Raw genomic sequence first — 15,237 nt, 5'->3', positions numbered from 1 at the left:
TTCTGGCATGCCTAGCTTAGTAAATTGTGTATGTGTACAAAAGCAATGTGGGCTTTCCAGGTGGTGCTAGTGGTAAAGAACCCACCTGCCAATGCAGGAGGCTTAAGAGACACAAGTTCAGTCCCTGGGTCATGAAGATCCCCTGGAGGAGAGCACGACAGCCCACTCCAGTACTCTTGCCTGGAGAATCCCATGGACAGAGGAGCCTGGCGGGCTACAGTCCATAGGGTCACACAGAGTCAGACATGACTGAGGTGGCTTGGCACGCACACACACAGAAGCAACATACACGTGCGACGTTGCCCAGCCCCACCGTGTTTCCTCCAGGGAGTGGAACTACCATCTATCCACCTGGTTGCAGAAGCCAAAACTCTGGGGCCCTCCTGAACACTGCATTTTCCTCACTGTCTTCAGATTCAGCCAGTAATCAGGCCCTTCAATTCCATCTCAGAAGCTAACTTTCATGTTCCCTCCACCCCTGACCATCTCCACTGGGCCCGCCTCCATGAGACTAATGCAGGGCCCTCCTACCAGGCCCGAAGGGGTCCTGTGCCTCCTCCAGCATTTTCCACTGTCCTGGAGCTATCCCATTGGGGTAAGAAAATATTTTAATTCCCTGGCAGTCCAGTTTTTAGGACTCAGTGCTTTCACTGCTGAGGCCATGGGTTCAGTCCCTGGTTAAGGAATTAAGATTCTATAAGCCAGGCTGAAAAAAATATATAAAAGATCTGGAAACTAATTCTTTAAAATAAATTGAGACTATGTGAAATTTTTAATTACTTTTCCTCTTATCTTACATTTGTTTGTGGCTTTTGAAAAAAGGACCCTGTTATACTGATGAATGTTGAACATAGAATAAAGAACTGTGACTCCCATGTATTCATTCTAGGAAGATGATTTAGGAAAAATAAATATGGAGATCGCTTATTTTTATATTCATGTGATATAATGTTAGTCCAGACTGAAACTGAGACCTGAATTTTAAGTACTATTATCCTAATTTAACAGAATGATGGGGGAAGGGCTGAATATAAAAAGAAGAGAAATGAGGAAAAGAGGGTAATTTATGAGAACATAATAACAATTTACAGACTGAATAATAATGATGAAAGATGTTAAAGAGAAAAATTGTGAAGCTAAATAGTAAGAGGGCTTGAAGAGAAACCTTTTATTTATACAAAATAAAAATAATAGTCAAAGGAGACATATATTCAAAAAGAATATTAGAAGACTTGAGAAATGTGAATAAGATTTCAAATTTACAGTGACAACCTCCTGCACATTTGGTTCATGCCCAGGGATAATATTAAGTTGCAAGTTAGTGAAAGAGCCTGTAATTTAAAAAAGAAAAGACTGTAAAAGCCAAGAAGGCCCAAGAACTTACAAAGAGTGGAGGCCGTATGACAGAACCATGGGGAAGAAAGGAGGAAGAGAAACAGAAATGGCCCCAGCTCTCACTGTTACTATCACAGATAAAGGTGTGTTTGTCTTCCTGATGTTACCGCTGAAGGTGAGGAATAAATATCCGTGACACCGGCTCCCTTCATTACTATCCATACACCTCAGTCGTGTCTAGCTCTTTGCGACCCATGGACTGTAGCCTGCCAGCATCCATGAGATTCCCCAGGCAAGAATAATGGAGTGGGTTGCCATTTCGTCCTCCTCCACGGGATCTTCCCAACCCAGGGATCTAACCCGGGTCTCCTGCATTGCAGGCAGATTCTCTACCTTCTGAGCCACCAGGGAAGCCCCTATCATGCATGACTCACCCCCTTATAATCTGTCCACATTTTTGGCTCTGACCACCTTTTAAATAAAAAGTTTCATGTGTTGGCAACTTGCTAAAAAAGCAGAGGCCTAGCAATGACGACCCTGTATGCAAGACAGAAAAAAAGACCCAGCTATGTATAACGGACTTTTGGACTCAGAGGGAGAGGGAGAGGGTGGGATGATTTGGGAGAATGGCATTCTAACATGTATACTATCATGTAAGAATTGAATCGCCAGTCTATGTCTGACGCAGGATACAGCATGCTTGGGGCTGGTGCATGGGGATGACCCACAGAGATGTTATGGGGATGGGGGTGGGAGGGGGGTTCATGTTTGGGAACACATGTAAGAATTAAAGATTAAAAAATAAATTAATTAAAATTAAAATTTAAAAAAAAAGCAGAGGCCTTGTTTTTTATTCTTCTGAAATGGAAAGCTACTCTAATTCCTCATTTTGAAAGGAATTTTTTAGTTAAAACCTCTCAGGTGAGAATGTTCATTTAATATGCATGAAAATGGTTAAATCAACAGGGCAGGAGTTTCACAAAGATTATTTCTCTGACTCAAACCCTTTGGATTGTCAAAGCCTGGCAAATGCCAGCCACCAGCCTGTAGGGAAAGTTCTCATGCAAATGACAGTTAGTGTGCGGCAGGCATGTCTTAAGAAGCTCTGGAGGCCAGCTGGAAGCTTTCTGCCCAGCATGTGGATATGTGCGAGCAGGACATCTCCCTCAGCACTTGCAAAGCCAAGCATCTGTCAGGAAGTATGTTCCCTTATTTCCTGGGTGTTTTAATACATCAATCGCTGTGCAAAGATAACTGCAGGTAATGAAGGATATTTTTACTTATTTCCAACCATGACTTCTAACAATAAAACAGTACCCTCCCTCCCAAATCTCCTAATCAGTCCATTTTTGTATCGAAGAAAATGATACCTCTCCCGATATTTGTGGCTTTGTTGATGTTGTTCAGTCACTCAGTCATGTCTGACTCTGCAACCCCACGGACTGCAGCATGCCAGGCTTCCCTGTCCTTCATCTCCTGGAGTTTGCCCAAACTCATGTCCATCGAGTTGGTAATGCCATCCAACTATATCATCCTTTGTCATCCCCTTCTCCTCCTGCCTTCTGTATTTGTGGCTAGATGAGGTGTATTAGTGAGACTGAGTGGGTTTGCTTGGAAAACAGTCTATTCTTCCCAAAGGAAAGAGTGTCCCGTAAGTTTTTGTCTTTGGTGCATGAGGGGTACAGTCTTGTCTGACTCTCCACGACCCCATGGACCGTAGTCCACCAGACTCCTCTGTCCATGGGATTTCCCAGGCAAGAATACTGGAATGGGTAGCCATTTCCTTCTCCAGGGAATCTTCCTGACCCAGGGTTTGAACCCATGTCTCCTGCATCTCCTCAATGGCAGGCAAATTCTTCACTACTGAGCCACCTCAATGGCAGGCAAATTCTTCACTACTGAGCCACCTGGGAAGCCCATCCCCTAAGTTGATTGTCTCTCAATATCATTTCTGAGTTGATTTCATATAAGAATGAATTTTCCCACTGAAGAAAACTTAGCCTCATCTCTGAATGTCTGTTTAACCAATAGAGTGCAATGAAGTATTAATTTAAAAAATAGTGGAGGGGTGGAATGGTAAGGAAGATGGGAGGGAGGTTCAAGAGGAAGAGGTATACCTATGGCTGATTCATGTTGATATTTGGCAGAAAACAATGAAATTCTGTAAAGCAATTGTCCTTCAATAAAATTAATAAATAAAATCAGAAAAAAAAAAAAAACAGTGGAAAGTGATCCTCTGACAGATATTATGTATACTGCCAACCAGCATCCAGAAGCTATTGTTTAGACTTTTGTGATGCGGGAGGAGTGGATTATACAGTCTGGTGCAGTGGTTCTCGTACTTAGTGGGCGTGAGAATCAGCCCACCCCCAGAGTCTGTGACTTAGTGGTTGTGGGGTGGGGCCCCAGAGTTTGCCTTTCCAAAAAATGTCCAGATCCTGCTGCTGCTGACTTGAAGCCCACCCTTTTGAGTATCACCAGTATGATATATGTTTTCTATCCTTCTTTATAAAGCAGTCAAAACTTTCCTCAGGTGAAATATCATTGTGATAAAGAAATAGAATAAAACCCGATGCCGTGGTCAGGTCCTGGGGGTCTTGAGCTGCCCACTCTACCTACTTGCCTCAAACCCTCAGCAGACCTAGAGAGAACCTGGATTTCATAGAATTAGGCTACTTACAAAGTTATAGATGACACACACAATTGTTCTGTTATGTACTCCAGGATTAGCATAGGTTGTAAAGAATTGGCTTCTGGGTATATATTCAAAAGAAATGAAAACACTGTCTCCAAGAGATATTTGTACTCCCCTGCTTATTGCAGCATTATTCACAATAGCCAAGTCATGAAAACAACTTAACTGTCCAACAGCAGGTGAATGGATAAAGCAAATGTAATCACACACGCACATGTGCATGTATACGTAACGGAATATTATTCATCCATAAAAAAGAAGAAAATCTTGCCATTTGCAACAGCATAGATGGATCTTGAGGGCATTGTGCTAAGTGAAATGAGTCAGAGAGAGAAAGGCAGATACTGTGTATTCTCACATAGATGTGAAATCTAGAAAAGCCAAACAAAAATAGAGTAGAATGGTGGTTGCCTCAGGCTGGGACTGGGGAAAATGGGAGATGTTGGTCAAAGGGGCAAACTTCCATCTATAATAAGTTCTGGGAATATAATACAGCATGGTGGCTAGAACTAACAATACTGTGTTATATACTTGAAACTTAGAATAGAGCTTAAATGTTATCACCACACACCAAAAATATGGTAATTACAGTAAAGAAGTTGTTAACTAACTTTATTGTGGTAATCATTTCACAATATGTGTATCAAATCATCATGCTGCCCACCTTAAGCTTACATGTGTTGTGTGTCAATAATATCTCTGCAAAGTTTGGGAATCTGAAAAAAATTCTTAAAGGGACCCACACCCCCATAGTCCCAAGAATCTAGCTTGTCACTAAAAGGGGGAAGGGGGAATCAAGCTCGGAGCTTATTTATTCACTTTCCCCTTTGTTTTCTAGATCTCAGCCATGTATTCATCAGTGCATAAAAAAGGACAGCCAGGGAACAAATCAGGACAGTCGCTTAGAGTACCAGAGGCCTCCTACACCTCCATGCCAGGAGCCGCTCCGAGGTCCCCCTCTTCCTGTAACGATCTCTATGCCACTGTTAAAGACTTTGAGAAGATGCCAAATAGTGTCAGCACACTTCCAGCAGCAGGCAGGCCCAGCGAGGAGCCTGAGCCAGATTATGAAGCAATACAGACTCTAAACAGAGAGGAAGAGAAGGCTGCCCCAGAGACCAACAGTCACCATGGCCTTTGCCCAAAAGAGAATGACTACGAGAGCATCGGGGACTTGCAGCAATGCCGAGACGTCACCAGGCTCTAGCAGCCTGAAAGGACCCAGCTAGCATAGGACCAGCCGGCAAAGCCAGAGCTGCTGCAGAAGACAAGAAGCGACGTCGGCCGCACTTCATATGCTGCTTTAGGAAAGGGAAGACGATTGGAGGTGCCAGAACTGCTTCTCAGTTTGGGGAGAAATGAGATGGGCACCCTGCTGCCAGGGCACTGGCATACCCAAGCACACCTGCGTCATGCAGCCACACCCTCTGGAAGGATCCTGGCTGTCAGTGATCTCACCCTCTTCATGAAGAAAGCCACGCAGTAAGGAAGAATGACAGCTCACCTGCCTGAAACACTGCCATTCACAGGAGCTGAGTTTCTCTCCCTCTCCTTTTTGCTGCCTGCTACTGATAGTAAAATGAATGGCATTTTTCTCTGAAATCTTCCAATTTACAATGGTTCGTTCCAAGGATTTTCTCCCACCAGGCTGGGCCTTTGCCTTCAAGTGGGTGTTTTCCGTTGCTAAGAAATTGCGGTTGCTATTTCCAGTCTGCTCCCCAGCCCCTTCACAGAGCTGCACCTGGGAACCCGAGCCCCCAACCAGTGGAGAGCCCTGGGGACACCCCTTGAGTTTCCTAGCTCTTCATTCCTTCTGATTTGGGCACTCCATGTCAGCAGCCTCTTCCAAAGTACTTGAAGTCATTGTTAGATGCTTTATTTTATTTTTATAGTCAATATGGTTTTTCTCCCCCAGTGTTTGAAACTCTTCAGAGTCTTTTCAGTATTTTCAGAGAATATCATGGTACTTCTATACTTGTTTTAGTCCAGCTCATTCTTCCAAAACAGAGAGCCTTAATCTCAATGTTGGGATACAGACCCCGTGTTTGGGTGGCAGCCACTGCATCCATCTCTTCCCAAGGGCTGTGGACTTGAATGTGTATTTCTGATGATCTTTGCTGCCACGCTGACGGTGCAGGAGTTCATATGTGAACTGCTCCCCTAAGGTAATCTATTTGAGATTAAAATATAAACATTTATTTTTGTTATATAAATTTATAAGGTATTTTATGTTTAATGCCTAATTTCTAGAAACTGCCAGATAAAATATATATTAACTATTTTGCTTTGATGTACAATGATTTATACTCTCATTTTGAAAAGATACCATGAAGCACATAAGCTTGTACCAGTAGTTGTTATCTTTTTTCTAACCAAGTGTTTAAAACATGGAAGGTTTTTAAAGATGTGACTTTTCAAATGGTACTTGGAGCTCTTGGTCAAAAATCAGCTGACTCATTGGAAAAACAAGTGGAATAAACATAAATGATCATTTTCAAAGGTTTGTGGTGGGCAATAGTGAAATATTTGAAATGGTAAAAATGGAAAGAGGAACAAGCTATGACTATGGATGACTGACGATTAACCTTATGAAAGTATTATGATTCCATTAAGGTTTAGCTACGTTTTTAAGAAAAAGGTGATGAATTCTGCAGCCTGGTGCTTGCACATGTAAATTGCCTGCTGGGATTTTTTTCCCCCTTCATTTTATAAAAATCAGTGGCTGAAATAACTCAGATTGAGAGCTCAGCCTGGTTTGAATTTAATCATCTCTTTAGATTTTATAAGGCCGACATTGGGAAACTTGTTCACTTTTCATTTTAAAAGGAACCTGGTTGAAGTGCTATTTTGTAGTGTGGGCTACAGAAAAGAAGCTTTTCCTACACTGTAAAGAAAAAAAAAGAGGCAATTATTCTGTACCGCTGTGACATCTGCGACTTTTCAGATTGAATAATCTTACTGTTTTCACTCATTAGGACAAAGAATGCAGTTGGGAGGATGAAGCATCTTGAAAATTGTAGGGACCGGCTCCCGGGCATGTTTTTTCCCATCCCTTGCATTCATGGCTTGATTTTGTGACTGCTCTGTAATACGTTTCTGCAATTGTAAAGTAGCTCAGTTGGGGTAAATGGTTCGCTTGTTATTTTTCAATCAGCCTGATCTCTCCCGTGAAGACTTTATGTGCATAAAAGCACAATCATCACTGATCAAAAGATCATGGCAGAATAACCTTGGATCAGGGGGAAGTTTATCAGAAAGGTGCAAGACCCATACTCTCTGAATTCATCTCCTTTGTAAGCACTGCTTTGCCCAGTGATTCTCATGGCTCATTATGAATGAGTCTGACCCAACAACCTCAGTATGATGGGGTTGCTTTGGCACCTGCTGACAGCCACATCACACTGTTCACCTAGCCTTGTGCACGCTAACAGTCACATCCTTTATGAGCACCTGACTGCTCAAACGTTGCAGCTCATGATGTCCCACTTATGACCAAGGAAATGGGTATGGTCTGTAAAGAGTAAAGCCATTTCTAGATAGGGAAGCCCTTTATAAATAGTCATATCACCTTGAAATTTCATTATCGGAATTCCCCCAGAAGTTTCAATATAAGGGCTATGCCTTAGGGCCGTAAAGTGTTCAGTGAAATCTCTCTCCTGATTGGAGAACCTGTGCTAAGAATAAGTTGTGATATAAAGTATTAAAAGGGAACTGCAAGGGCCTCCAAAACACGTCCTGAAAGAGTAAGTAATAGCACAATCCATGAGGACTAGGAGGTAAGAAAAGCAGAGTGGACTTTGGGAGATGGCTCTGCTATTTAGACCATTAGGTACTTTACTGAAGTATTTTTATTGATGTAGATCACTGTTTTAACCCTTTAGTAGTTCATAAATTTCATCACTTTAAAAAAATTTTATTGGTTGAAACTTCGTGCTAGAATCTTTAGTTTGGAAGCCTATGGTTTCTTTAAAAAGTTTTCATCTTAAAAGCTACGTAGTTTAAATGTATGAAAGGTAATTATCAAGAAAGAAAAAGTTTACTGTATCTTTAAAATTCAAGTTGACATCCATATTATGTATGCATTGAACTGTAATAACCTAGGTTATTATAATCTTGCCTAGGATCTTTACTTTTATTCATGTATTTTGAAAGTTTCAAAGAATTTTTTTTACCGATTCTCAGATATTGCCTGTCAGCAGGGAAGTATAACCTGTTTTATGTGAAATGTTTGAGGAGATTTTAAATTCTAGGAGGAAGTTATTTTTGCACATATCTTTGCCACAAATTTTTTCTTCCTGCCCTTCAGTAAATTATATCATTAGGATTATTAAAGCTTTTGAAAGTACCATTCTCCTTTGAGGGAAAAGGGCTAATTACTGATTTATCTGCCCTTAAAATCTGAGAGTTGATTCTAATTGAGTGCTAGATTAGGTAGTTAGCAAAAAGAACTGAAATTTAACCTCAGCATGTTACTAGATCTAGCTCTCATGTTTGATTTTCATTTTTCAAATTAGAACATTTGCTTACTTTTACCAGTAACTATATATATATAGGGCTTCCCTGGTGGCTCAGACTGTAAAGAATCTGCCTGCAATGCGGGAGACCCAGGTTCGAACCCTGGGTTGGGAAGATCCCCTGGAGAAGGAAATGGCAGCCCTCTCCAGTCTTCTTGCCTGGAGAATCCCATGGACAGAGGAGCCTGGCAGGCTACATACACACATATACATATATGCACATGTATATATATGAAGTCACTCTGGTGCTTAACTCATTAGGATACATCCTTGTCATGTATTTTGAATGTTTATCCTACTAGTGTGATGAGTATTGTCATAAAAGCAGAACAGAAGAAACAGTTGTCCAGTCATTTTCTTCTTTTTCCCCAGTTGTTTTCATTTGACAGTTACCAGAAAACCTTCTTAACTGGCCTTCAGTGAATTTCTCTAGTTAATGAATTCAAATTTTAAACTATGTCCATCATTCTCTTAGCTAAAAAACAGTGGTGTGTTTAAACACTTTAATTCCTGCAGCTCCCTAAATATTCAACCTGACAGAAGGAAATGAAAGTAGGTGTCCTTCTCAGACAGGTATTTGAGGAGAGATTTGGCTGAAGGCAGCTAGGGCCATGTGAGCCAGGATGGTGACCCCCCGACACAACCAGGCGGCAGAAGCAGGGGCCCATTATCACCTGAAGGCATTTCCTTCACCGTCTCTAGAAACAGTGAGATTTTAGCACAGAATGAACAGCAGTGGCGAAGGAGCCCGCGCTGCTCTAAGATGGTGCCATATCCTGGCTAGAATCTCAGAGCCTCAGTTCAAGACTGATTTAGGACTTCGTAAACAAGTAAATGCTCCTGGTAATAGTGGCTGTGAGTCCGTGTGGTCGAGTGATGCCATTCTGAAAGTGTTGATTTCTGGTACCAACCAGCTTAGCTTTGGTTGCTGGAAGCACAGTAGGTACTGATGGTTATTTCCTAGAAATTTTGACAGGCTTATTGTACTGTGTAACGGGGAAAAGTTAAAGTGTAATGTTTGGTGTTAATAAGTGACTGATGTGACAATAGGAACATGTGTCTATAATATCAAATATGGCTTTATTTGCAGTGAAGTCTAAATTCTTTGTCCTGTAGTAGTATTTTCTTGCTCTGTGTTGTAGCTTTTCTTAAATATATTATTTCTGATAGTATCACTAGACAAGTTTTACACACTTAGAATGTGTTTGACTTTAAGAGATCAATCCAGAAACTGTGTGAGAGTCTTCATCTGGAATTACCAAAGTAAATTAAATAAAATCATGGTCTAGAAGAGAACATACATTCATAAATGGTTTTTTACCCCTACTGCTCATTTTAAAGCTGTGTTTACATGCAGTCTCCAATACTTATAAAGTATTTCATTGTTTTTCTAGGTTCTTCTTTTATTTAGCTAGGAATTGTAGTTCAGATTTTTCTTAATGCCAGATGACATAAGAGATACACTTTTTGCTTTGAAAAAGACAATTTTTTAAAAGCATTATTTTGGTAATCATTTATCTTAATACAGTTAGATTCAACTTTTCTTTGCTCACCACTTCCATATTGTGGGTGTTTTTTTAAAATGTGGCTCAGATGATAAAGAATCTGTCTACAATGCAGGAGACCCAGGTTCAATCCCTGGGTTGGGAAGACCCCCTGGAGAAGGGCATGGCTACCCACTCCAGTGTTCTTGCCTGGAGAATCCCATGAACAGAGGAGCCTGGTGGGCTACAGTCCATGGGATCGCAAAGAGTTGGACACAACTGAGGGACTAACACTTTCACTTTAAAAAATGTATTGTGCTCTATCTCGGCTCACTTCCTGTAACATATTCTAAAGGTTGGTAATTGTCATTCCTCAGATTTCTGTATGTTAAATTGGCAACAGTGAATTGTTTTAATGTTGTTAGCTTTTAAATTTTGCACTGTATTAACAGCCTCCTGTTTTCAGGGGAAGTTTGAAATATCACTAAACAATAGGAATTTGCATTTCACTGTGCATGCATTTTTTTCCCTCATAAAAATGGTTTCCAAAAAAAGTAACATATTGTCTGTTAGATGATCCCAATCAGTTTCAAAATACTCCTCTTACTCAAAACTACTCAAAAATAATTCATGACAGTTAGCATCATTGTGATTCGTTGTCTCAAAAGGTCTTTGTAATGGTCAAACTTGTCCAATTCACAAAAGAGTGGGAGAGTTGTTTTCAATATTGTTGTTGTTGAGTTGCTAAGTATCTAAGTATCTAACTCTTTGCGACCCCATGAACTGCAGTACCCCAGACTCTTCTGCCCTCCACTGTCTCCCAGAATTTGATAAAACTCATGTCCATCGAGTCGGTGATGCCATCCAACCATCTCATCCTCTGTTGTTCCCTTCTGCTCCTGCTTTCAATCTTTCTCAGCATCAGGGTCTTTTCCAATAAGTTGGCTCTTTGCATCAGGTGGCCAAAGTATTGAAGCTTCAGCTTCAGCATCAGTCCTTCCAATGAATATTCAGGATTGATTTCCTTTAGGATTGACTGGTTTGATCTCCTTGCAATCCAAGGAACTCTCAAGAGTTTTCTCCAGCACCACAATTCAAAAACATCAACTCTTTGGCACTCAGCCTTCTTTATTCTCAATATTTGGAATGTTTAAAACCTTCTGTCACTTTGCATGGCACCATCTCAGCCCCTCTGTGTCTGCTGCTCCCAGAATGTTCCATGCCTTCTTTTCCAATAGCAGTTACAATCTTCAATATCACAGACCCTGCCTGGCAGCATTGAACCATTCCCCAGCCCTGCCCAGTTCACATTTTCCAGTGTCAGGGGCTGCCTGGATAAGCCTCAGACCCACTTGCGGAAGCAGATGCTAGGTGTTATTTGTCAGAAACTTTGCTAAACCATGTAAACTATCGCTTCTCAGCCTTTTTCCTGATGGCTCAGCGGTAAAGAATCTACTGCCAATGCAGGAGACACAAGAGATGCAGGTTCGATCCCCAGATCTGGAAGATCCCCTGAGTAGGACATGGCAACCCACTCCAGTATTCTTGACTGAAAAATTCCATGGACAGAGGAGCCCGGTCGACTATAGTTCATGGGGTCACAAAGAGGTGGACATGGCTGAATGAGCACAGCGCACGAATCATGTACACCCTTGCCCATGCCTTTCATGAGCTGTGGTTGGCACTAAGGGGCCAATGAAAAGAATTTTTAAAACATTCTGTTGAGGATTCAGACTCAGAAATGTAAAAAAAGGAGCACTGTGCCCTCACCGGGTAAGGTCACAGCCCCTACAGTGTACTGAGGCTGAAGGTAAATCCGGGAACAGCAGACCAGTAGCTACCCAAAAAGCAGAAGGACACTGATTGTTTTAAGAGGGAGGCAGGGAGTACCCTTTCCTATAAGAAAGAATCACTTCTAAAGTATATTGAGTGTAACATTTTGTTAAATCCTGTAGGTATTATGCCCCACCCCTGGGAATTAGTGCTTGTGAGTTATGTTGCTGTAACTAGTTTGAGCTGCTCTCCTAGGTCTCAAGGAAATGAGGATAGTGTTCAAACATCTGAAGTTAGCAGATGTTGAAAATAACTTGGCCATTTATAGACGAAATCTCCAACATTTGGAGTCAATGGGTGATTCAGTGACCGAGGGCCTCTCTTTCTATACACCCGAGGATCCAGGCCGGGTTTAGTTTTCATTTTTTTTAAACTTCACTCTCATCATGCTAAGGTAGTGTTTGACTTAAAAGAGATCATTCCAGAAACTGTGTTAAATTAGAGTCTTCATTTGGAATTACTAAAGTAAATGAAATAAAATCATGGTCTAAAATATGTATTCTAGTGTAATTTTTTTCCAAATTAACAGAACAGGTATCTGTTCATTTTCATTATACATTTAATTGTTGAAAGCCTACCTGCTATACCCATTAGGCACCTGTCACGGCATAATTAAGGCTAAAAGAGAAGAGACCAGTCTTAGCCCCTCGAGCCTGCATTTCATAACCGGCTTGTTGTAATGTCTGGTTTAATTTTGTTTTGTTTGTTTTTTCACTCAGCAAGTGGGAAACCGTGAGTGTAAACAAACTCTTTCCTTTTCCTTTTTTACGCTTAAGGAAGAAAAGAAATGTAATTTTAGCTCCCATTTAGGTAGTAAAGGCTTCCCTGACAGACAGCGGTGCCTTCCCTAGGCGAAGAGACTAGAACCAAAGGCTTGAGTCAGTCTTTGAACATTCCTTTGACACGTTTTTATGTATTTTTAATGTGAAACCCATAAATGAACCTGGCATGATGATCGTGACCTAGCCAGTAAACTTGCTTGCTTTTTTCACATTCATCTTTTTAAATATAAGCTTCCCTTGTTTTACCTGGAGCCATACTAGAAACTGAATTCCTGTGGGCCATTCCACGGCTGCCTGTTGATGTCCTGGAAACTTGGCAGTGCCGTCAGCAGTGCTCTCCTCACAGGGAGAAGCTCGTGGAATGTGTTGGGAGAGTTGAATTTTACATCCAAGTCAACAAACGTTTGAAAGAGTCCTGTATGCCTCAGATTTTGACACTTTAAAAAAAATAAAATTATTTTTTTCTGAGTACTAACTACATATTTGATTTGGGGGGGGCATGCGGGGCTGGCAGAGCAGGGATTAGAAGTAAAATCTGAACTAAATGATGTGGGCATGACTTTCGGCCCCTGTGTATGTGACTCTGGAACCGTCTTATTCCAACGCACTACCTACCACTCTGAGTCTCTCAAGGAGCACACTGTAAATGTGTATAAGACTGAGAAAGAAGATGTTAAAGACATAAATTATTGTTTAGGTATTTTCTTCTTTGTAAACTCAGAAATAAGCTTGTGGCTAGCACTTGATGGCTACTAAGGCATAATTTGTAGGTTACTAGGAACAGCCTTTCAAATATGTTTCATTCCAACTTTTTGTAAAACTGGGGAAAGAACCTCCTAGTAATGAAAAAACAAAACCAATAAGAAACTTCCATAAACACTTTCTAAAAGAGCATGAGTGCTTAGTCATTCTCCAGGCCAGAGTACTAGAGTGGGTAACCTTTCCCTTCTCCAGGGGATCTTGGCATCAATCTGACATCTGCCCTAGAGTGTTTACTTCTTGCCTATAGTATTTCAACAATTTTTATGGGAGGAAAAAAATGCGCATTTTTTATTTCTTGGAAAAATGAATTGAAGTATTGAATTAAATTATCAGAGGGGCCAATTTAGTTTAAAGAGATGCATTGGTTTTTGAGACAAGCTCATAGCTCTGTGGTCCATTTCAGCATTGACTTTACTGTGTGACCTTGAGCAAATGATTAATTACTCTGTGCCTCAGTTTCTCCATCTACAAAATGGGGATAACCATTGCCTACCTCATAGAGGATGTTATGGGGACAATTGAGACAATATAGATAAATACAAATGCTTTGAACTCTGGAAGAAAGGTGCTATATAAATTGAAATTGTGTTGTTTTTGATGATCCAATTGTTATGTTTAGAGTTTAAATAATAGCAATACTGTTAGTTATGTTAAGAATAAGTTCCAATTTGATGCATATTTGCAATTCTCTTCTGTGGCCAGATAGCGATCACCATCCAGTAATGGTACTGAAATTGGTATTTGTTTTCTGTGTGTTTCTGCCCATAGTATTTCTATTCTGAATGTTCCCAAAAGGCTGGAGTTTAACTTGTCATATCTTGTAGTTTACATGTAATGAACCTTATTCAAGCTGTATATAGAAGTATAATTACATGTAAATAGCAGGTACGTTGTAATTAAAGGCACTTATCAAATTCTTTGTTCTTTTTTAATTGCAATAAAGATCAGTTTTATATAAAAGCTTGTTTAAGTTCATTTGATATTTGGGAGGATCAAGAATGGCTAATTTATATGCCCTGAGGGTATCACCAGGGTTGGGAGTTTTAACAGTCAGCTCACTGCCTGGTGGGAAGAAGGTTGTGCCTGAGAAGAAGGCAGTGGAGCTGGGCAGTTAGAGCTGCCAACTCTGCAGAAAAGAACCTGAGTTTGAATCCCAGCTCCAGGGTGACTTTGAGGAAGCCATAGGACTTCTTTGTGCCTCTGTTTCCACTTAAGAAGTGAGGAATCATAGATAGCCAATGGGAATTTGCTGTATCGTTCAGAAAACTCGAACAGGGGCTCTATGTCAACCTAGAGGATGGGGAGGGAGATGAGAGGGAGCTTCAAAAGGAAGAGGTTATATGTATACCTATGGCTGATTCATGTTTAGGTTTGACAGAAAACAGTAGAAGTCTGTAAAGCAATTATCCTTCAATAAAAAATTAATTTTAAAAAAAGAACAGGTAATACAATCTAACACTGTTGATAAAAGTTACTGTTGGTAAAAACATTTTGGGGAAATTTCTCTAATAAAAGTCTGTCAAAGTTCAAAAAAAAAAAAAAGTGAGGAATCATAGTAGAGAACCTATTAATGGGCTTTCCTGGTGGCTCAGTGGTAAAGAAAACACCCGCTAATGCAGGAGAAACGAATTTGACCCCTGATCTGGGAAGATCCCACATGCCACTGAGGAGCTAAGCCTGTTCACCGCAGCAGTTGAGCGCATGTGCCCTAGAGCCCACGCTCCACAACAGGAGAAACCCACACACAGCAGCTAGAGAGCAGCCCCTGCTCGCCACAACTGGAGAAAAGCCCACACGCAGCAACGAAGACCCAGCACAGCCAAAAATGAGCA

General features: G+C 40.9%; 1 protein-coding gene across 5 annotated transcripts in view; it reads left to right on the top strand.

The window, feature by feature from the left end:
- PAG1 (phosphoprotein membrane anchor with glycosphingolipid microdomains 1) overlaps positions 1-14,365 on the top strand; it is a 166,154-nt gene extending 151,789 nt beyond the window's left edge. For 4 of the 5 annotated variants that reach the window (XM_042254358.2, XM_012183909.4, XM_042254357.2 and 1 more), the window contains one exon: positions 4,869-14,365. In XM_042254358.2, the coding sequence (XP_042110292.1) occupies positions 4,869-5,237 (369 nt within the window). In that variant the 3' untranslated portion in view covers positions 5,238-14,365. The remainder of the gene's footprint in view (positions 1-4,868) is intronic. The other variant, XR_006060846.2, reaches the window with a different exon arrangement.
- Positions 14,366-15,237: the final 872 nt, after the last annotated feature.

This window comes from Ovis aries, chromosome 9, assembly GCF_016772045.2.
Source record: "Ovis aries strain OAR_USU_Benz2616 breed Rambouillet chromosome 9, ARS-UI_Ramb_v3.0, whole genome shotgun sequence".
Lineage (NCBI taxonomy): Eukaryota > Metazoa > Chordata > Mammalia > Artiodactyla > Bovidae > Ovis > Ovis aries.
This window is presented reverse-complemented; position numbering and strand designations above follow the sequence as displayed.